Raw genomic sequence first — 23,129 nt, 5'->3', positions numbered from 1 at the left:
TGCGATACCTTTATCATTCGTCCATGGAGATTAGGCTGCTAAGGCGGTCGTCTGAACTGGTTTGACACAACACCAACACTCCCGCTGGCCCCTCGGTTCGGCGAGCCTTTTGAGTGGGTGTCATCAGTCGACAAACCCAGCGGGTGACGACCTTACCTCTGTTCAAAATGGGCAGGATGTTGAATATTAATGCACGACTAATTTAGACTTTTTCTGCTGCCACTTTATTCGACATATTCGTCTTGTGAGAATCAGCAGCTATAAGGATATTTAAGATAACTCTCATTTATTTTTCTTATAGTTGCATATCTTTAACTACATTACATGTCTCGAATACTCAGTATCATCTTGAGTTGGAAAACAAAATAATACTAAATTTGTACCGTCCAGTATTTTAAAATACGTAGAAAAGAAAAGAACTGTACGTAAATGTAGAACTTACTTACGTAGCTGAATCAGCAACATTTCATTTCCACTGAGAACCACATACCAGAGTACTATGTTTTGCATCTGCGTCCAATAGGTATATGTTGGGGGTGGGGGGAGGCAAAGGGGTAATATAGTAAGGCTGATGAGAGAGGGGAAAAGAAAGAGGGAGAGGGTGGTGGGGATGTCGTGAGTTCAACGAGGGCGGCAGTGCTAAGGTTTTACAACGTGTAATTATATAAAAATTGTCGTTAAATACTAGTAGTGTGGAACAATGGATACGTAAAATGTAAAAGCCATAACATAGTAAAACTACGAAATGGAGCGAGAGGGGATTGAGAGTGGGTAAAAAAGGCCAGGGGAAAGGAGGGGGGGAGGATATTGGCAGGGTTGCAACGGATTTAACGAGGGAAGATCTGATACTAATGTTGCAAAAAGTCAGTTATGTAAAAGGTCTTCTATTGAAGTACCCGAATTGATGCGCGAAAACTCTAAAAAGGGATGAAAGAAAGTACAAAACGTTGGATGTATAAATAGTGAAAGACGTCAAGCTCCTAAGGTTACAGAAGTGGAGGGCCTAGAACTGCATGAAGTCTCATAAAACATTATGAAGTTTTAAAAAATTTATAACCATAAATTATAAAAGTGAAAGTACGTCTAGCAACCAAAGTTACAGGGAACATGGTGTGACAATTATGACTAATTGCATTTGCGTCTGCTTAGTGACTTGAGCGTACCATAATTAAAGATTTAGAGGTAACTACGCCCATGCAATATTAAGCATTCCAAAAGTATAACAACTTGTCCACCAAAACAATCATGTGCGACAATGTTCCTGGGTGTATTACGTGTTCCGATAGTTCTTACTTCATCATGGTACGTAATGCACTGAGGGACTTTGTTGAGCATGGTCGTTTGGTGGTTCAGGTTCTATGGTATTGGGGGGGGGGGGGGGGGGGGCAGCATATGGCTGCAAGGGCGACTCACCTCCAGATCTGCGAACACTGTGCAATCACCAATCAATGTTATTGTGACGCTATAGTCCCTCCCCATGGCTGTCTCTTTGGGGGTAGATTCAGCCCTAACTTCATGTATGTGTAGGACAACGCGCGATCGTATCAAACTGCGTAGGTGTCCACAACTGGGTTGACCTGCCAGTTCCCTCCGACTTATAACCCCCATCGAACACGTTTGACACGCATTGGGGAGACTTATTGCACAAATGACCAGCCAGCAATTTTCAACCACGCTGGTTGGGGAATGCAACGCTCTGCATAAGAATTGCTTACCAACCTTGTGGTGAAAGAGGGAACACGTTGCAGAGCATTCAATGCCCTCCGCCTCGTTCAGATACTCTGTTAAGAATCCCAGCCTTCAGAATGTTCGTGGGTCAGTCATGAATAGCGATGACCCGAGTGTAATTGCTGTCCCCTAGCAAGTGTGTGATGCATCGGGGAGACATACTGCATGATGTCCACATGCACCAACGAGCATCCACCAGTTGCCAACCTATCATGAGGAGGAATGCAATGCCCTCCCAGTAGACTCCCTTACTAGCCTCGTGGCTACCATGGGACCATGTTGAAAAGCATGCAGTGTCGTCCGTGGTGATTACTCAGTCCTTAAGAACCAAGACCCATTTTTTGTAATGTCCAGGGTACCGTTATGAATCACCATGAAACTGTCCTTTCTGCTCGCATCGTACCTTATTTCTATAGTCATGTTTTTGACTATAGTCCGCAGCTCGTGGTCGTGCGGTAGCGTTCTCGCTTCCCACGCCCGGGTTCCCGGGTTCGATTCCCGGCGGGGTCAGGGATTTTCTCTGCCTCGTGCTGACTGGGTGTTGTGTGATGTCCTTAGGTTAGTTAGGTTTAAGTAGTTCTAAGTTCTAGGGGACTGATGACCATAGCTGTTAAGTCCCATAGTGCTCAGAGCCATTTGAACCTTTTTTTTTTTTTACTATAATGTAGCAGTTCTTTCTATAGCTGGTCCAGGTTTGATCGAGCTATGCTACTTGGAGTTACATGTTATATGAAAGTTGTTTTGGTTCATACGTTTTGCACATCAGTGTATCTGAATCTACCTCGTACACTACTGGCCATTAAAATTGCTACACCACGAAGATGACGTGCTACAGACGCGAAATTTAACCGACAGGAAGAAGATATTGTGATATGAAAATGATTAGCTTTTCAGAGCATTCACACAAGGTTGGCGCCGGTGGCGACACCAAGAACGTGCTGACATGAGGACAGTTTCCAACCGATTTCTCATAAACAAACAGCAGTTGACGACCGTCGCCTGGTGAAACGCTGTTGTAATGCCTCGTGTAAGGAGGATAAATGCGTAATATCAAGTTTCCGACTATGATAAAGGTCGGATTGTAGCCTATCGCGATTGCGGTTTATCACATCGCGACATTGCTACTCGCGTTGGTCGAGATCCAATGACTGTTAGCAGAAAATGGAATCGGTAGGCTCAGGAGGGTAATACGGAACGCCGTGCTGCATCACAACGGCCTCGTATCACTAGCAGTCGAGATGAAAGGCATCTTATCCGCATGGCTGTAACGGATCGTGCAGCCACGTCTCGATTCCCGAGTCAACAGGACAACAACCATCTGCACGAACAGTTCGACGACGTTTGCAGCAGCATGGACTATCAGCTCGGAGACCACTGCTGCGGTTACCCTTGACGCAGCATCACAGACAGGAGCGCCGGCGATGGTGTACTCAACGACGAACCTGGGTGCACGAATGGCAAAACTTCATTTCTTCGGATGAATCCAGGTTCTGTTTACAGCATCACGATGGTCGCATCCGTGTTTGGCGACATCGCGGTGAACGCACATTGGAAGCGTGTACTCGTCATCGCCATACTGGCGTATCGCCCGGCGTGATGGTATAGGGTGCCACTGGTTACACGTCTCGGTCACCTCTTGTTCGCATTGACGGCACTTTGAACAGTGGACGTTACATTTCAGATGTGTTACGACCCGTGGCTCTACCCTTCATTCGATTCCTGCGAAACCCTACATTTCAGCAGGATAATGCACGACTGCATTTTGCAGGTCCTGTACGGAACTTTCTGGACACAGAAAATGTTCGACTGCTGCCCTGGCCAGCACATTCTCCAGATCTAACACCAACTGGAAACGACTGCTCAATGGTGGCCAAGGAACTAGGTCGTCACGCGTCACTACTCTTGATGGACTGTGTTATTGTGTTGAAGCTTCATGTGCAGCCGTACCTGTACACACCGTCCAAGCTCTGTTTGACTCAATGCGCAGGCGTATCAAGGCCGTTAATACGGCCAGAGATGGTTGTTCTGGGTACTGATTTCTCAGGATCTATGCACCCAAATTGCGTGAAAATGAAATTACATGTCAGTTCTAGTATAATATATTTGTCCAATGACTTCTTGTTTATCATCTGCATTTCTTCTTGGTGTAGCAATTTTAATGTCCAGTAGTGTATATCTGTGCAGCGAATGCGTGACAACAGCGGAAGTGCCTAACTGTACTACATTCTGTAGAGAGAGCTCGCTCGCTGATGACTGTTGGTGTCTGTGTGTCGGCAGATAAACGAGACGTTCCTGGAGCGGCACGAGGTGCGGACTTCCGCCGCGGCGGCCCCCGGCTCTGCATCTGGCAGCGGTGGGGGCGGCGTGCAGCCCGCGTCCGTGGCGGGTGGCGCCCCCCAGCAGCAGCAGCAGCAGCAGCAGCCGCAGCAGCAGACGCGCTACGTCACGGTGATCGGCCTGGAGATGGACGTGGGCAGCGACGCGTTCCGCGGCGGCAAGCTGCGGCTGGCGTGCCGCGGCGCGCTGTTCGGCCTCTACCGCCAGCAGGCGCTGCGCGTCATCGACGAGGAGCGGCCGCGGCTCGCCTCCGTCCTGGGCACGCGCGAGTCCTCCGCCACGGGTAGGTAGTAGGCGCCACCAGCCGGCCGGCTCTACTCTCGCTATACTGCAGCGCGCACAGTGGAATAACGGTCCTGACGTGGATGCTGCTCACGGTTCTCTGTCAACACATCTGTTGAGCAGAACCTAGGGTGATTCCGTGATGATGTCACAAACTTTCAGAGATGATGATGGAGGGTAAATGTATCAGTTTGAGGTAAGGGGCCCCACTCAGGAAACGCGCCAAACGCGCCTTCGCCTCACCCAGCACTCATGCTAAGGCTCCCAACTTCCCATGGCCGAACGGTTCTAGGCGCTTCAGTCCGGAACCACGCGGCTGCTGCGGTCGCAGGTTCGAATCGTGCCTCGAGCATGGATGTGTGTGATATCCTTGTGTTAGTTAGGTTTAAATAGTTCTAAGTCTGACTGATGATACCAGATGTTGTCCCATAGTGCTTAGAGCCATTTGAACCAATATCCGACCCCTGTTAAGGATTTACAGAATTGCCGCTGAATACCCCAGTAAGCTCAGATAATTTCCTCTGTTGATGCACTAGTGATGGGGCACGTAATTTGATGTCAGGGAGACTAAACATCTTAATGTTATGTAAAGTGAAGGTGAGAAGGAAATGGTAAGGAAAGAAGAAGGAAAGGAAGGAATTGATAACATCGAGTACACCGGGGCTTTATGTGCAATCACAAGAGACAGTTGTGCTGGACTGGGACTCGAACCGTGATCTCCGACTTACTAGGCAGTGCGCCACCCGGACACAGAGTTAATCTCAAAGGTGCGCACCATCTCGACGAGCGGCCAATTCCACTCCGACCTACTGCCACACTTATCCACAGTCCCTACCTATATCCTCAGAGTTCGCTACTTTTAGATTACCACTGGAGGTCTGACGTTCGTGTGTCCGCTATTATGGTTGGGGATTCGTAGCCCATCAAATGTATCAATTAAATGAATCCGTGGTGTCTGTTCTTCCGGACATGTCCAAAATAACAGACACCACTTGGTACTTGCAGCTGTGGTACATTTTATGTAAACTGAAGGTGGACAGAACAGAAAGGGAAGGTATCAATAATATCGGCAGTTGCGTCAAGACTCAATACAGAATCACGGTCGATGACTAAAAATGTGTGGCGGGAAGGGTCTCGAACGCGGAATGTCCTGCTTACTAGGAAGTTGCATTAGCCACAGTGCCACCTGGAAATAGTGTTAATAGCAGAGGCGCGTATTATCTCGGCCAGCTCCTCTTCCTACTCACAATTCCATCTACCGCCACCACTTTCTCTCCATCCATAATCTCTATGGTCTCTAACTTTAGATTCCCTTCCCGCTGCAGGTCGAACGTAAATGTGTATCCCCACAGGTGGTTGTCCAAAACAACAGACACCACGCGTTAATGTAACTCATATGCGTCGATGAGAGCTGTGCATACACATCAGTGTAGACAAACATTTTGGTCCGACATCCAGCAGGAATCTAAAATTAGGGAGCACGGAGGACACGGACGAGAACTGTGGATAATCGGCAGCGATATGTGGGAGTGTGAGAAGCATGCCGAGGTAGTCTGCGCATTTGCGATGAACATTGTATCCTGGTGGCGCACTGCCCAGCGAACAGGAGATCCCAGGTTCAAGTACTGGTCACAAACACAATTTCAATCTTCGCCACTGATTCTACATAAGATGCAGCAGATATCATCAGTCCCTTTCCTTTCTCCCCTCTTCACCTCCACCTTGGATAGTATTTATCACAGCTATGGATTCAGAGAGTGTTGTTTCGGACATGTTCTGAAGAACAGAAATCAAGCATTCATTTAAGGGTCGTAAGTCTATGGTATGGTAATAATGAATTCTATTTAGCCACACATATTTCACAAACTGGTACATTTACGAGTTGTTCAGAATTTTGTCACCCAGCGTCAATACAGGCACAGCATCGTTCTGTCATACCCGTTGTAATAAACTGATTGTCGCTTGAACAGGGTCGTATGTAGCGAGAATTCTTGCCAGGAGATCCTGTTCAGTCTCTGCTGGCGTCACGTGAACAAGACTTTTTACATGGTTCCACATCCACAAGAAGAAATCAATGGGGCTATTTCAGGCGAAGGTGATGGCCGTGAACAACGATCGGATCTTGGTACCCATATTTCATGGAATTTATGATGCTGGTGGTCACGAAACCTCTATCAGTTGTGAGATGGAAATCCAACATCTTATAACCACATCCGTCTTCAAGTTCTAGAAACGGGTGTAGAATCTCTCTGATAAATCGGTACGTATACTCCGTTATCAAAGGTATCAAAACTATTTTCGTTTATAGCTTTAGACTTTGTCATTTATGGACGATGGTACCTTACCTCAAATACATACATGTACCTTTGTCCACCATCCCTGAATGTTTGGAACATCATCACGGAATCACCCTGTACAGATTATAGATTTCAGTCACGTAGCTTCGGTTCAACCACTGCTAGCCAGTTGAAAGCTGCCGACAGACCTTAAACCTCTAGGGCTTTTCTTTCACTGCGTTTGTGTATATATGCACGGTATATATGTGTATGTACTGCATAATTGTATACAGGACATCGTATCCACGCGTATAGCTGATCTTTTTTAATTCAACAAAAGACACTAAAGGTCTGTGCATTAATCTTAAGTAGACTATAATAAATTCAAAAAATGGTTAAATCTTATGTGAAATCATGTTAGAGAAGCATTCGTCGCACCTTTGAATGAGGCTCGAATTCACTTATAGCAAATGAGGTGCCGATTGAGAATTAAAATTCAATGTTCAACTTAGAATTTTATAGAGCGGAAGTACATTGTGTAGACTGTGCAGACAGTTGTGTGGCCTTGAGATACTGTTGCCGTACGGAGTCAAGCGTTTAAATATATTACCAGCTAAGCTACCGTTGTTATGCAAATCATTAACAGTGACAGCTAAGATCCTCAGATGACTTAAGGACAAAACTGAGTAAAATTCGATACCGTTTCCAACCGCTGTGTGATCGAAGGTTCCAGTTTTATTCCATTTTCCTATTAATCTTTTCTGCTCATAAGAACAATGTTGTCAACAGCAATCACAAAAGACGTACCACCACTTCCATCACACGCATGCCTTTTTCTTGTATTTATACGATTCACTGGTGAACTGTTTTCAGACTAAGGTAGTGTTGAGCTTTTTTACATCTGTTGCTGCAGATCAAAGAAATACGTCATAGCTTCACAAATATGTCCCTGTACCCCCGAAAATTTCACATCAAACGTAGACGTAAAAATGTGGATGACATTTCTGTACAAAATCAAGTATTTAAATATATAAAATTGTAAACAAGGAACCATAGGAGGTGGGACGCTTGTACGTTAGCGATGCAGAAAAAGCACTGAGTAGAATCCGCGTTCGATTCGAACTGTTCTGATTTAGTGTTCAAGTTTCTTTTTTTTATATTCACTTTCTTATCAGGAAAGGTTGCTGAGCAAAAACAGTGATGGCGACAGCACTCGCAAGAAAGACATTACTTTTTGGCGAAACGCGTTCTCTTTTCCTATGTTTCAAAGATTCTTTATTGAAAAAATATTTAAACTGAGAAACTACCGAAAAATTTTCACACATTCTGTCACAGAGTAATAGAAATATAATATGACCACAGCCGCAGACAGCGCGGTCTACGTAATCCATCAGTCAAATATCTTTTATTTTTAAAATATTTCTTGTAACCATCTCAGTCACATTTAGTCGTAGCCGTTATTTTAAAAATTTATGCAGCTACGGCATCATTCTCGGCAATATATCTTCCATTATTAAAATATACTCTAGGACTCTTCACACTTTTTATGATTCTAAGTTAAATATTAGAGTCTAAATTTTCAATAGTACCTCATTAGTTGTACATGATGTCGTGCATCATTCAAAGGCGCCTTAAAAGTTTCTCTAATCTATTTTATTCCTAACATACAGATGATTCATTCCACAAACCGTTTCGTCCTTTTTTTTACTTGTTTTCACATGTTTTTCCAGAAAGCATAAAGTATAATATATTTAAATGATGATCGGTATTTTATTATTACTAAGCGTATATAAATCAAGAGAAATCCGGGAAGTTCAAGCTGTGATTTGACGTTTATTTTAATGTTTCAACATCGTGGAAAAGTAGAATTCCTAAAACTCTTTCAGATATTGATATGTTTGACCTGCATTCTCACTGTCAAAGAACAGTTTGATAATGGTTTTAGTAGTTCTAAAGTCCTGTTCTACAAATGTCCTTGATAGCAAGGCAGCAATTTTAGAAAGCAAATGTTACACTAATGTTACACTTACAAGAAAGTTTTGTACACACTACGCCTTGTTGAGGTAGCAACAGCAATTCGTGAAAAATTTCTATTTTCCCTGAAACCACTAACTGAGTTTTTCTTAATTGTCCTTGTGACTTTCGGGCACTTCAATCCTTTTTTTTCCTAAACTAGGCTTTGCACTTGTCAATTTCATACCTCATTTGTCTAGTTACCATTCTTCGTTTGGCTATGAAAATTCAGAAAATCCTTTCCCTTAACCCACTAATCACTTTTTTATTCACCCTGATTACTTCTAGTCAGTTAAATCGTCCTTCTCAAGTCTAGAACTCACCCTGCTCAATTTAATACCCCATTTGACCAATTCCCACTCTTCGTTCGGCTATGGAAATTCGGACGAAATCCGTCGTGTAATTTCCAAGGAGTCTTGCTTTCTATCCATTCGAGTATCTGAGCAATAACGAAACTTATTAGGAGGCTGCCATATCTCTCGAGTCTTTGAAGATGCCAGGTCGGTCGATTGCCGTTGATTTAAAGTTGAGTTTTCTGTCTTCAGCGCAGTTTCCCACCCCAAGGACAAGAGAGTTCCCTGAACGTCTTCTCGCTTCTGCGCCCTCTTTGACAAGGCTGTTGGCAGAATGAGGGTGACTTCTTATGCAGGATATCTTCGGCCGCCAAATCTTCCGTATAATGCGTTAAAGTGGTTCATCATTCTCATGCAGCTCCTGCCTTGAGCCATATATCCAAGTATCTAGTACTGAGTGAGCAGACTCAACTGGACTTTCTCGCCTGTTAGATAATTCTGCAAGTTCTACATTGGAGTGGAACCTTCTTTCTTTCATTCATTCATAAATAGGTAACCGGTAATCGCGCAAATACGTTCATTGCAAATAGCTCTATTACAGTGAATGTTTTCAGAATAAATGTTAGCCCAATGAATGGCTTAACGCTGTACAACTCAAACATAACTGTGTCGAAATAGGCAGCAGATAAAGCCTTAATCGAGAAATGATAGATTAAGAAGCTCACATTTGTCTGCTTGGTTCCTATCGTTGGAATCAGTTGTCTACTGGAAAAGGGGCCTCCCACCCGAAACCGAGATCATATAAAAATAATAGCTTTGTGAAACAATGCAAAAATATAATATACGCAGAGCATAATGTTACACTAAAGACCTTAAGTATAATGCAATTTTACCTATAATTCCTGATATTCAGTCTTGAAATGGAAGTTTCAAATATTCTTATTGGTTGTTTAGTTTGCGTCTACACTTCATACTAATGATACTATTTATTATAGAGTCGAAAAGAAGTCTTGAAACATTTCTTTCAACACACAACTATGCCATAATGTTGAGCTTCTTTTCTGGTTTTAATAAACATCTGTTTTGAAAATAACCTCTACCACTGGTATTCATAGTCATAAATGGCAGGCACATTCTTAGTACGACCTCGATATTAATAAAACAGTCTTAGTTATTATGAGTTGTGGAAGAAGCTGCTTTGTTAGAAAACCGAATTCATTTCGAAATGGCAAAGCTCTTTAACATTTCTCTTAACATAACTTAGGATTTTAGTCGACGAAAGCGTCACGTGTTTTATCGGGTGCCACTAGGAGCCTGACACGTATGACCGCGAGGTTTCAGTTGAGGATCGTGACTTTTAAATCCCAGTTCGGTTTTCCAAAGAGTACTGTACGGCATTGGCCCCTTACTTTGCTTGCATTTATAGCAAATCCATCACTTCAGCGGAAAATCCCGAGCGACTGGAGAAAAGCCCACATGACTCATGTGTAAAAGAAGGGCAAAAGAACGGATGTGCAATATTAAGATCAATATCTCTAACAATTATTTTCAGCAGAATAATTGAACATATTCACGGTTCGAATATAACAAATTTTCATGGAACCGAGAACCCTCTGTCCATGAATCAGCAAGATTTCAGAAACCATCGTTCTTACGAGACTCAGCTTGCCCGTTTCTCACATGAAACGGTGTAGTAACCAGTGGTCTAGGGTAGCGTTTTTGATTAGCAGTCAAAACTTCCTTAGTCCAAGGTTCCAACTGCTCCACCGCTTAAATTAAAAAAAAAAAATTCATCAGCAACGGTGCCCGAAGACTTCCGACATAATAACGCATCCTCATTCAGTCAATTGCATTGTCAAAGAAGGTGGGAAACTGTCCCTGAAGGCGAAAGAGTCAGCAATGATTAACCACATGAAGATGCAGAAGGCGATGGAAGCTACTGCAATTAAAGACCCTGTGTGTATCCACAGAACATGTGGCCTGTAACTGAAAAAGTGTCACGATGATCTCTCCAATGGCAGAAGTTCATGAACTAGTCTCCAATTCGAATCGACCAATGGTAGATGACTATGAGAAAAAAATTGAGAAATGAACAAAATTATAACTTTCTACGAGTGGGGGCGTAGAATATCAGAAGTTTCAAAGTGGTAGGAAAGCTAGAAGGTTTGAAAAGGGAAATGCTAAGGCTCAATCTAGACATAGCTGTAGTCAATGAAGTGAAATGGCAAAAAGGCAAGGACTTCCGGTCATATGCTTACAGGGTAATATCAACAGCAGCAGAAGATGGTATAACGCAGGTAGCATTTGTTATGAATGGGAAGGTGGGACAGAGACTGATTTAGTGGAAACAGTTCAGTGTGAAACGTCCCCTTTGAACATTTATACAGGACTGTGCTTAAACTGACACACAATATATTTTAGCGCAACGCAATCTGACTTTCAGAAATCCCTACAAAGGAATGGCCCTGACTAACATTAACCTGTACCTTTCACAAATCACTTACCTCACCAAAAATCTTCGTTACTCGAACTACTGCAATACAGCGAGCGCCACTACTGCCAGCTAGATAAAAGATTCAAACTACTGAAGGCACTAACTACTGATAGACATAGTTAGCACATGAACGATTTTAATAGAGAACAAACAATGTATTTACCTTAATAATCATAATATATATGCCATCCAGTCTTACAAATTTCAAATCTCCGCCATTTCTCTCCCCACATCCACCACTGCTGGCGGCTCACCTCCAACTGCGCAACGCTACGCGCTGTTCACATCCAGCTGCCGCTGCCCAACACTACAATGGCAGACAACAATGCAAACTAGCTACAGACTGCACACAGCACAGACAGTGCCTTTCATACAGAGAGCGCTACGTGGCGGCGGCGTTACCAATATAAGAACCTAAACAGCCTACTTACAAGTGATAGGGTTATTCTCATCGGAATCGACAGAAAACCAACACCAAAAACAATATAAATGTCAACGTCGCAAGCAGAAAAAGTAAGACATAGGGGAAGTTATGAGGATATGAAACGGGTAGTTCTGTACATAAAGGGAGATGAAAATCTAATAGTCATGGGGGACTGTGATGCGGTTATGGTGAGGGAGTAGAAGAAAGGGTCAGGAAAGAATGAAGGCTTGGTAGTACAAACGAGCGAGGATAAAGGCTAATTGACTTCTGCAATAAATATCAATTATTAATAGTGAATACCGTGTTCAGGAATCACAAGGTACACCCGGAAACGGCTGGGAGATACCGAAAGAGTTCAGTTAGATTACACCATGATCAGGCAGAGATTCCGAAATCGGATATTGGATTGTAAGGCTTATCCAGGAGCAGATGTAGACTCAGATCACAGTTTGGTAATGATGACGTTGGCTGAACTTTAAAAGAAGTGTGATGCGGAAACACATGTGATACGGAAGTACTAAGAAATGAAGAAATACTTTTGAAGTTCTCTGAGGCTATAGCCACTGCGGTAATGAATAGCTCAGTAAACAGTAAATTTGAAGAATAATTGACATCTCTAAACAGGGCAATCACGGAATTTCGAAAGGAACACACAGCTACATAGAAGGAAACTGCAAAGAAACAATGGATACCACATGAAATACTTCAGCTGACCGATCGAAGAAGGAAGTACAAAAATGTTCAGGGAAATACAGGAATACAGCTATAGAAGTCACTTAGGAACGAAATAAATAGGAAGCGCAGGGAAGACAACGCAAAATTGCCGTGTTACAAATTTGAAGAAATCGAAAAAGAAGTGATTGTCGGATGGATCGATTCAGCATATAGGAAAATCTAAATAACCTACGGTATAATTAAATAAAAAACCGTAACATTAAGAGACCGTTGGGAATGCCACTACCAAATTCTAAGAATAGAGTGGATAGCCGGAAAGGCCATACTGAAAGCTTTCCTGCCGGGGAAGACATGTCTGATAACGTGATAGAATAAGCAACAGGAGACGACAAGGAATACATAGGGGTTCCCGTATTAGAATCAGAATATGAAAGAGATTTGGAAGACATAAGATCGAATAAGGCAGAAGGGATAGAGAATGTTCCATCGGAATTTTTGAAATCACTAGGCGATGTTGCAACAAAACGAGTAATGACATTAGTGTGTAGAATGTATGAGTCTGACGATATACTATCTGACTATCGGAACAGTATAATTCACCCAATTCCGAAGACTGCAAGAGATGACAAGAGCGAGAATTATAGCAAAATCAGCTTAGCAACTCATCCATCCGAGATCCTGACAAAATAGTATATAGAGGAATGGAAAAGAAAACTGAGGATGTGTTAGATGACGACCAGTTTGCCTTTAGGAAAGCTAATGGCACCAGAGAGGCAGTTCTGACGTTGCGGTTGGCAATGAAAGTAAGATTGAAGAGAAACAGAGGCACATTCATAGGATCTGTCAAGCTGGTAAAATCATTCGCCAATGTAAATGGTTGTAAGATGTTCGAAACTCTGAAAAAAAAGGGAAAACTACACGAAAAATTGGAAATTTGTGGTAACGTCTTCTGGGACAGAACTGCTGAGGTCATCGGTCCCTAAGCCAACGCACTACTTAATCTAACTTAAACTAACTTACGCTATAGACAACACACACACACCCATGCCCGAGGGAGGACTCGAACCTCCGACGAGAGGGAGCCGGACGGACCGTGACAAGGCGTGTATCGTGGCTTAAGGTACGCGTCTACGTGCAGTGTGCAAAACTCGCCTCCACCTGGTCTATAGTTAGTTTCTCGCTGTCGTTTCAGGGCATCCGCTGTCTTGCGGAATGGTACCAACCCTAGTCGGGAGATACTTTTACGAAGTACAATGCTTCATTTGGTTTAAAAGATTAAACGTTTGCCTGTCATTTCTATGAAGTAATAAAACAGGAAGGAAATTATGATACCATTAACAAAAACTTAACAGCAGTTCTTTCGTGGTATACAATGGAAATAGGAGGTAACTGATCTGCTGGCTACGTCTACATAATATTATGCCTTTCTCAGCTTGTAGCCCTTGAAAACGGACACCAAAAACAGGTTTATTCAACTTCTTAAATGGGTATGGTGTCTGTTCTTTCGGAACAGACACCACATCCAGATAAGTATACAGTTCTGGCAATACCGGCCATGATCTTCTTCTGCACACATATTACCCGAATTTTACGGGACTTGGTAAGAATGTCTTCCACGAATAATAAGTGTGCTGGGTAGGAACACTATGAATGTGGACATGTAAGGTGAGAATGTGGGTCTCGCGCGAGGGGTGCGTGAGATAGTCCCTGCAGTCGCACTATCTTCTGTGCCCTCGGTGGCTCGGATGGATGGAGCGTCTGCCATGTAAACAGGAGATCCCAGGTTCGAGTCCCGCTCGGGGCACACATTTTCACCTGTCCCCGTTAATGTATATAAACGCTCATCAGCAGCTGAAAGCATTAATATTTAATTCTAATTCTATTCAGCTTCAGCTTTCACTCTTTGGCACTGACTGTTGATAATGCCAATATAGATCCCCGATTACAACAATATTTTTGAGCAGAATTTGAAAAAATTAGATTCAGTTAATTTAACATCTTGTGGTTTTATGTATGTTGGAACTGAAAGAGTGGAAAGTTTTCAGACTTTTTTCGATTTCTATGTTTATTACACAAAGTAATAGGAATAAAAAATTGAAAATCAGTTATTTCTGAAACTGGTTATTTTGAGTGTTTTTAACACTTAAACTGTCGCAGGAAAAAACGATCTAACCGAAAACCAGTTGTTTTAGCAAAAACCGCCATTCCTAGCCCATTGCATTCGCCACAGCGCAACGTCGCTCGTTCCGGTGTCTGAAGAGAATCGCATTTCCCAAACGCCTTCTCTCGAAAAATTCTCATTTACAGATCCTAGCAAATGTCCTCACGGCTGTAACTGCAAGGGTACTCCTGCTACGCGCACTTTTTTCCCACAAAACAAATAATTTTCAATCTGACGACGGGCCCGTCCGCAGGCGCAGCGGGTTTCTTATCGAGTCGTCGCGGCCTCGCTGCGGCAGAGCTACAGTAGTTATGAACAATGAGGCCCTATATTTCACGGACAAGGACTGGCGGAGGCAGCGGCAACAATGACGGCGGGTGGTACGGCGCAGAACGGCAGGTGGCCGCGCGCCCCTAATGGACAGCCATCATTTCTGGGCGGAGGGCAATCAGCGTTCTTACCGAGGCGGCCGACCCGAATTGCTCGCTCCTCTGGGGAAATCACTACCCCGCCTCTTTTTCTTGTGTACTTTATCTTTCCCTCTGCTTTCTTATGACGCCAACTTTCGCTTCATCCGCCACTGACGACAAACATTTAGTGAACTGCGCGGTCATCTCCTTCGATCGCGATCGTACTCCCTTTGAAGCGACGCAGTAACGCCCTCAGCAAACAGCGAAAGACCATTTTTTTTTCCTTTTGAGGTCATAAATTGACTGCTACCTTTCATCATATTTGTATAGCAGACCTGAGTAATCGTATAGGAATATTACCATCTTCCATGAATCTTGGTGACGACCTAAGTAGATCTGAGCTGCAAATCCAAACTTCCGGGTTTTATCTCCAGTTGAGCCTATTATTTCCAATACACCTTACGAGAGAAAGATCACAGAAGATCACAGATCACAGAAGCTGAATTCTAAAGTTCATTTTAGGTGAAAACCTGTTTCGTAGTGATGTTCATTGTCGATGTGCCAATAAGTGTAAGCAAGGACGGGTAATTCATTATTGGAGTTACCTTCCAGCTTAAAACTGTTTGCCGCGTCAGTACCTGAACAACGCAGAACAGTGAATTTCACGATCCCTTGCACACCTTGCTAGACTAGCATCCTTTTTCAGGAGTCACATTCCAGTAAAAAATTTGCTGTTTCTAAATTTCAGATTCAATTTCGGTTGGTGATAAGCCTGAGGAACGCACTTCTTTTGTAAGTGCAACATTTTTGAGTAACTTAAAAGTACCTCAGGTATCGATGACGATCCCAGACAACAGATGAGCGCGCCGACATCTGAAACAATTTGACACCTTGGGTTCATTGTCATCGAACGTTCAAAATAATGTTCAAATGTGTGTGAAATCTTATGGGACTTAACTGGCAAGGTCATCAGTCCCTAAGCTTACACACTACTTAACCTAAATTATCATAAGTACAAACACACACACCCATGCCCGAGGGAGGACTCGAACCTCCGCCGGAACCAGCCGCACAGTCCATGACTGTAGCGCCCCAGACCGCTCGGCTAATCCCGCGCGGCTCATCGAACGTCTTCCAAACACTCCCGACTTGGCTCCATCCGATTTTGATATGTTTCAGAAAGTTAAATAACACCTTCGAGGACTTCAGTTTGATAGTTATGAGTCGGTGCAAGCAGAGGTAACGTGTGCCTCCAGCATCAAACATTCTGCAGTACTAAAAAACTAGTCTATCTCTGAGAGCAAAGCGTTCGTCTTCAGGGTGGCGGTGTAGGGTATAAATATGTGGACCTGAAGAATAAAGCTGTAGAATGTTGAAACTGCCTCGTATCTTAACCTGTGTGCTGTACCGAGACTCAACTCGGCACCTTTGCCTTTATCCAGTAACTGCTCCGAAGCAAGACTCACGATCCGTCCTCACAGCATTACTTCCGCTAGTAACTCGTCTCCGACCTTCCAAACTTTGCAGAAGTTCTCCTGCGAAACTTGAAGTTTTTCCGTAAGTTGAAAAATTTTCCGCGATAGTGGAAAATGCAAACTGGTTGGGGTTCGACGGAGAAAAGAATTTGCGCTATTTGAAGTCAATATGAGTAATAATTGTAATCGCTGGTGCTATCATGTCAGCAAGGAGCTATTTTTAATGCATACCGCGTTCAATAAAGGCAAAAATATTTACTACATAATGGCTGCATTGTACAGCACTCAGTCCTCCTGTTCAAACACGTGTTCTACAGCAGTTGTTCTGAAAAGCGTCACTGGAAAGCCGCTACACATCCTCCTAACAGCACTCATTTCTTCCCATACGATTTCCATATTTTTGGAGCCCTAGAGGAAGACGGTCGTGGCCGTCGATTCGCTTTCGACGAGACGTGCACGTCTACTATAGTAGTTTACGAGACGACTGCAAACATTTTTCCATGATGACATCGACCTACTCGTCTCACAGTGGGATAAATCTATTAACAGCTAAGGTGAACAGTTTTGAAATACTAAGGAGTGTACGTAGTTATTTTTCATTTGCCTCTTTTTCACTTTGTCTATCCCTTAAACATACTGATGTGAACACCTGTCAAAAGCCTGAATAAAACACCTTCTGGAGCGCGAGACGTGCAGGAACAGTCTCAGTGAGATTGTGGATGATACCGACAGGGATGTGGAACCATGGCAGACCAGTACCGTGGCCAACTGCCCTCGGTTTCTCGGTTGAGGAGCCATTGTGCAAACGGCCTGATGCAAGTGGTGCCACAGATTCTCGAATGGCTATAAATCCGGGAGATTAGTGGCCACGAGTGTGCGGTATACCCATAATGGTGATGTTCGAACAACCTCTTACACTGCGGGTTCAAAAAAATAGTACAAATGGCTCTAAGCACTATGGGATTTAACATCTGAGGTCATTAGTCCCCTAGACTTAGAACCACTTAAACCTAACTAACCTAAGGACATCACACACATCCGTGCCCGAGGCAGGATTCGAACCTCCGACCGCAGCAGCAGCGCGGTTCCGGACCGAAGCGCCTACAAACGCTCGGCCACAGCGGCCGGCACACTGCGAGTTGTGTGATATGTTACATAGTCCTGCTGGCAGATGCCTCCGTGGTGAGGAGAAACAAACTTCTTTTAGAGGTGGACATCGTTCCCAAGGATGGAAGCATACTTGTGTTGTTACATTGTACATACCATAATTACGAAATCCTCCAGGAGATGTCACGAAGGGCCACTGGATCTGATGGAATACCAGTTCGATTTTACACAGAGTACGCAAAGGAACTCGCCCCCCTTCTTGCAGCGTTGTACCGTAGATCTCTACAAGAGCGTAGCGTTCCAAAGGATTGGAAAAGGGAACAGGTCATCCCCGTTTTCAAGAAGGGACGTCGAACAGATGTGCAGAACTATAGACCTATATCTCTAACGTCGGTCAGTTGTAGAATTTTGGAACACGTATAATGTTCGAGGATAATGACTTTTCTGGAGACTAGAAATCTACTCTGTAGGAATCAGCAGGGGTTTCGAAAAAGATGGTCGTGTGAAATCCAGCTCGCGATATTCGTCCACGAGACTCAGAGGTCCATAGACACGGGTTCCCAGGTAGATACCGTGTCTCTTGACTTCCGCAAGGCGTTCGATACAGTTCCCCACAGTCGTTTAATGAACAAAATAAGAGCATATGGGCTATCACACCAATTGTGTGATTGGATTGAAGAGTTCCTAGATAACAGAACGCAGCATGTCATTCTCAATGGAGAGAAGTCTTCCGAAGTAAGAGTGATTTCAGGTGTGCCGCAGGGGAGTGTCGTAGGACCATTGCTATTCACTGTATACATAAATGACCTTGTGGATAACATCGGAAGTTCACTGAGGCTTTTTGCGGATGATGCTGTGGTATATCGAGAGGTTGTAACAATGGAAAATTGTACTGAAATGCAGGAGGATCTGCAGCGAATTGACGCATGGTGCAGGGAATGCCAATTGAATCTCGATGTAGACAAGTGTAATGTGCTGCGAATACATAGAAAGAAAGATCCCTTATCATTTACCTACAATATAGCAGGAAAACAACTGGAAGCAGTTAATGCCATAAATTATCTGGGAGTACGCATTAGGAATGATTTAAAATGGAATGATCATATAAAGTTGATCGTCAGTAAAGGAGATGCCAGACTGAGATTCATTGGAAGAATCCTAAGGAAATGCGATCCGAAAACAAAGGAAGTAGGTTACAGTACACTTGTTCGCCCTCTACTTGAATACTGCTCACCAATGTGGGATCCGTACCAGATAGAGTTGATGGAGGAGATAGAGAAGATCCAACGGAGAGCAGAGCACTTCGTTACAGGATCATTTAGTAATCGCGAAAGCCTTACGGAGATGATAGATAAACCCCAGTGGAAGACTCTGCAGGAAAGACGCTCAGTAGCTCGGTACGGGCTTTTGTTGAAGTTTAGAGAACATACCTTCACCGAGGAGTCAAGCAGTATATTGCTGCCTCCTACGTATATCTCGCGAAGAGACCGTGAGGATAAAATCAGAGAGATTAGAGACCACACAGAGGCATACCGACAATCCTTCTTTCCACGAACAATATGAGACTGGATTAGGAGGGAGAACCGTTAGAGGTACTCAAGGTACCCTCCGCCACACATCGTCAGGTGGCTTGCGGAGCATGGATGTATGTGTAGATGTAGATTAGACAATAACGCTCCCTCTTGCTCGCTGTCGGTTCACGCAGTACACGCCAGCGGCCATCTGTCCGATGGAGCATAAAACGTGATTCATCCGAGAAGACCACCTGTCGCCACTCAATTGGCGTCCAGACTGGTGTGCAAATTCGAATCCATGTCGCCGATGAACAGCAATCAGCACACGGATGCGTGAATCAGGCACCAACTGTGGAGGGCCATGTACAGCGAAGTGTGCTGACCTGTCGTTGAGAAGACACTGTTGGCAGCCCCTTGGTTCATCCGGGCGGCCAGTTGCTCAGTAATTGCACGTTTATTCACCCGTACACATTTCCGCAACCAGCGTTCACCGCTGTCATCTAAGTCCCGTAGAGAACCACAGTTGACTTGGCGCCGGTTTTGGATAGCTCCGTTTTGCCATGCATGGTGTATGTAACCATTACGCCATTAGACTTTTGGGAAATGCATCCACCCGTGCCTCGAAAGTGAATGATCTTGCCCTTTTGGACGTCACATTAATCGCTCTCTTTTCGCATTACAGCAAAGACAGCATTGTTTTCCGTAACCTCCCCAACAGGCTTTATACACCCTTCAGTGCTAGTGCTATCACCTGCCGTGTGTGTGTGTTTCTTCATTTCGAACGTAGTTGCTGGGCCATGTAGTTTCCTGCCTGTTACTTTCACCTCTCCTTTTTCTTCGTTCTGTTTGCTGTACAATTTATATTGAAATCAATATTTTATGTAAACGATAAGACAGAATCAGTATCAAATGGTTCAAATGGCTCTGAGCACTATAAGAATTAACTGCTGAGGTCGTCAGTCCCCTGGAACGTAGAACTACTTAAACCTAACTAACCTAAGGACATCACACACATCCATGCCCGAGGAAGGATTCGAACCTGCGACCGTAGCGGTTGCACGGTTCCAGACTGAAGCGCCTAGAACCGCCACACCGGCCGGCTCAGAATCAGTATGCAAGGATTTTCTTTCGTTAATCATACACTACCATTTGTGGATATGGCAACACCAAGAATGAAACGCATGAATTCAATTTATTTAATACCACAGGTTAGGTACATGACAAGTAACAAATGATTACTTTCTCAAATTTGTACATGTCCTTTGAGCAGTGCTATTCAGTATGTTGTGTGGCCACCATGCGCTCTAATTAGAGCATTGAATCAGTAAGGCTCTGAATACGTTCCTGAGGGATTTCCCTCCACATAGTTCGTATCCGAGCCCACAAATCCGTAATTCCAGTTACTGGAAGACCGTGAGGTGCCAGACATGTTCGATGGACGTCAAGTCTGGCGAACGTGCAGGCCAGGGAAGCAATGGTATCCGTTGCTCTTCGAAGAAGGCCTGTACATTCCTCGCAACATGTGTCCTGTTGAAATTTGGCCTGTGGAGATGCCAGAAGCACGGGTAGTACCTCAGGCTCCATAACCTCCGTTAGATACCGGTTGCTGTTGGAAGTGTCCGCAGTATGTACGAGGCGAGACGGGCTGTAGTAACCAATGGCACCCCAAACCATCGCTCCTGGTGTTGGACCGCTATACCGCTCCACAATGCAGCCCTCCATGTTGCGCTCGCCACGGTACCGCCGGGCACGTAATGCGGCCATCACTGTAGGACACGCTGAAGCGGGACTCATCCGAAAAGATTACGTATTGCCACTCAGCACCCCAGTGACGGTGTTCACGTGCCCATTGCAGTCGGACCAGCTTGTAGTTTCTGGACGATGTAAACCGACGTAAAGACATGTGTGCAACCAGCCCAACCTGCAGCAGACAGCGACGAACCGTCGATGCAGACAAGTTCACACGTTTTGCAGTGCTCCAGCGACGAGCCACCACTGTGGATGACGTTGTACGGTCCGTAATGCCCATGCGGAAAAGATGACGGTCATCCCGTGCTGTGGTTATGTTCCGTGGTGCAGTTCCCGCTCGCCGCTGCGTACGACCTTCCTCTATCCAATGCTTCCACACACGCATCATTGTCGTAGCAGCATGCCCTGTGCAAGCCGAAATGTCACGGAAATACAACCACGTTCACCGGAGACCGATCATTCTGCCCCCTTTGAACTCGTTCACATGCCGATATGGCTCCCTTTGACGTCGACGGGGCATTCAGGCACTCACTATATTATTTACACCTTGTGTGACCTCTCTGCACCGACTGCACTATGCGCAACACCGACCCTGTCGGACCGACACGAGAGGGCTCTGTTCGGCCTACGTGTATCCTATCTCGCTAAAAAACGTATCACGTATTGCCTGCACACCCCTCGCCACTTCCGCCAAGTGTGGCGCTGTTGGGGTAATCTTCTCGGTATTGCACTTTTCACAAACAGCAGTGAAGTAATATCCTTCTGTGATTTCGATTCCGACAGTTGCATTTTGCTTACACTGCAGCAGTAACATTTTAAAAGTTCCACAAATCACTTTTGTAGGTCATCTCTTTCTTCCTGATTTGCAGTAGATAAAAGTTAATCATTAAATTTTAATTGAAAACTGTCGATAATGTTAGTCGTTCTCTTCAAATTCACCTCCCCCCCTCACTGTGACTCAATTTTGTCAACGTTGAATGAGTATGCACAGACCTCGGTTACAGATGGCAATATTTTGATCGTTCAGGAACTGTTTCACGTCGAAAATCATTGGACTCTCACTTAGAAGGACGACGGTTCAGTGGCGGTTGGTTCCTTTGAAACAGCACAGGTGATTTCCTTCCCCATCCTTGAAACTTTCAGAGGTGGTGCTGTCTCTCTAATAAAACACTTTCTGATGAGACGTTAAACCCTAATCATCCTTCCTTCTTTCGAAAACCACCTAGCGCCTTCAGGCAAATCCCTGACAAACAATTGTTTCTTCACCCATGGAAAGCTGAAGAAACCAGGAGAATACGGCACGTGAAGCAAACTTTGATATTATAAAACTGATTCGCAAATTGTGAAATCATTATGAGGTCAGCTGTACTATTTAGTAGTGACACATGAAGGTTTGCGCCAGGCAGCGACTCCAACCCGGATTTTCCGATTATTGTGAGCGGTCACCTTAACCATCTCGGCTATCTGGGTTCGCCGAACTGACCCAAATGACCTTATTCCACACTGTCCACATTCCCTAATACAAAAATAGTATGCGTTTCATGCAACAGGGAGAGACCAATGTCTTCGTTGTAACTTGTCGAGGTATGTAATATACATTTTAAAGCTAAAAACATTGATGACCCAAAAAAGTAGCACGTTTGACTGTGTCATACAGAATGAGCTGCGGCTTTGTTGCGGACCCAAACAGGTGGCTTCTTGTTGACAGCTTCCCGCAGTCGCGTCAGGAGATTTCATTCGTTAGCTTTTGTGACAGTATACTCATGTCACAGTTTGCCTCTATGATTATAATCTGTCATAAAAGGCTATGGCACCCTATAAGGCAGTATGACCTTGCCCGGTCTTCACCCTCTTCGATGAGGCCGAACACACACGTTTCCACTGCTAGCTACGCTCCTGTGTCTCGCTTTTTGTATCATCGTGATACACTCAACACTTGTCCATGGCGACTAGTGCCGGAAAAGTCATGTGGACTCGCCTGACGCAGCTGGCATACTTGTACTGCTGCCTATGTTCAGGAGGATTTTTGAAGATGTGATTTGTCACCAGGAGAAGATTTTTTTTCGGTCATAAAACTTGTGACAGCTTTGGTGCTGCCAGTCACGAATTATTCTCCTTGTCAACCATTTCATATTAGCATCCATCCAACTTCCTCAGTTATTTGTTGAATACATTCCCTTCACCGGGTTCC

General features: G+C 44.3%; 1 protein-coding gene across 1 annotated transcript in view; it reads left to right on the top strand.

The window, feature by feature from the left end:
* Positions 1 to 23,129, top strand: part of LOC126092705 (uncharacterized) — a 710,832-nt gene that overhangs the window by 674,100 nt on the left and 13,603 nt on the right. Inside the window, exon 4 of the mRNA XM_049908427.1 lies at positions 4,006 to 4,348. Within this exon, the coding sequence (XP_049764384.1) occupies positions 4,006 to 4,348 (343 nt within the window). The remainder of the gene's footprint in view (positions 1 to 4,005; positions 4,349 to 23,129) is intronic.

This window comes from Schistocerca cancellata, chromosome 7 (assembly GCF_023864275.1).
Source record: "Schistocerca cancellata isolate TAMUIC-IGC-003103 chromosome 7, iqSchCanc2.1, whole genome shotgun sequence".
Lineage (NCBI taxonomy): Eukaryota > Metazoa > Arthropoda > Insecta > Orthoptera > Acrididae > Schistocerca > Schistocerca cancellata.
This window is presented reverse-complemented; position numbering and strand designations above follow the sequence as displayed.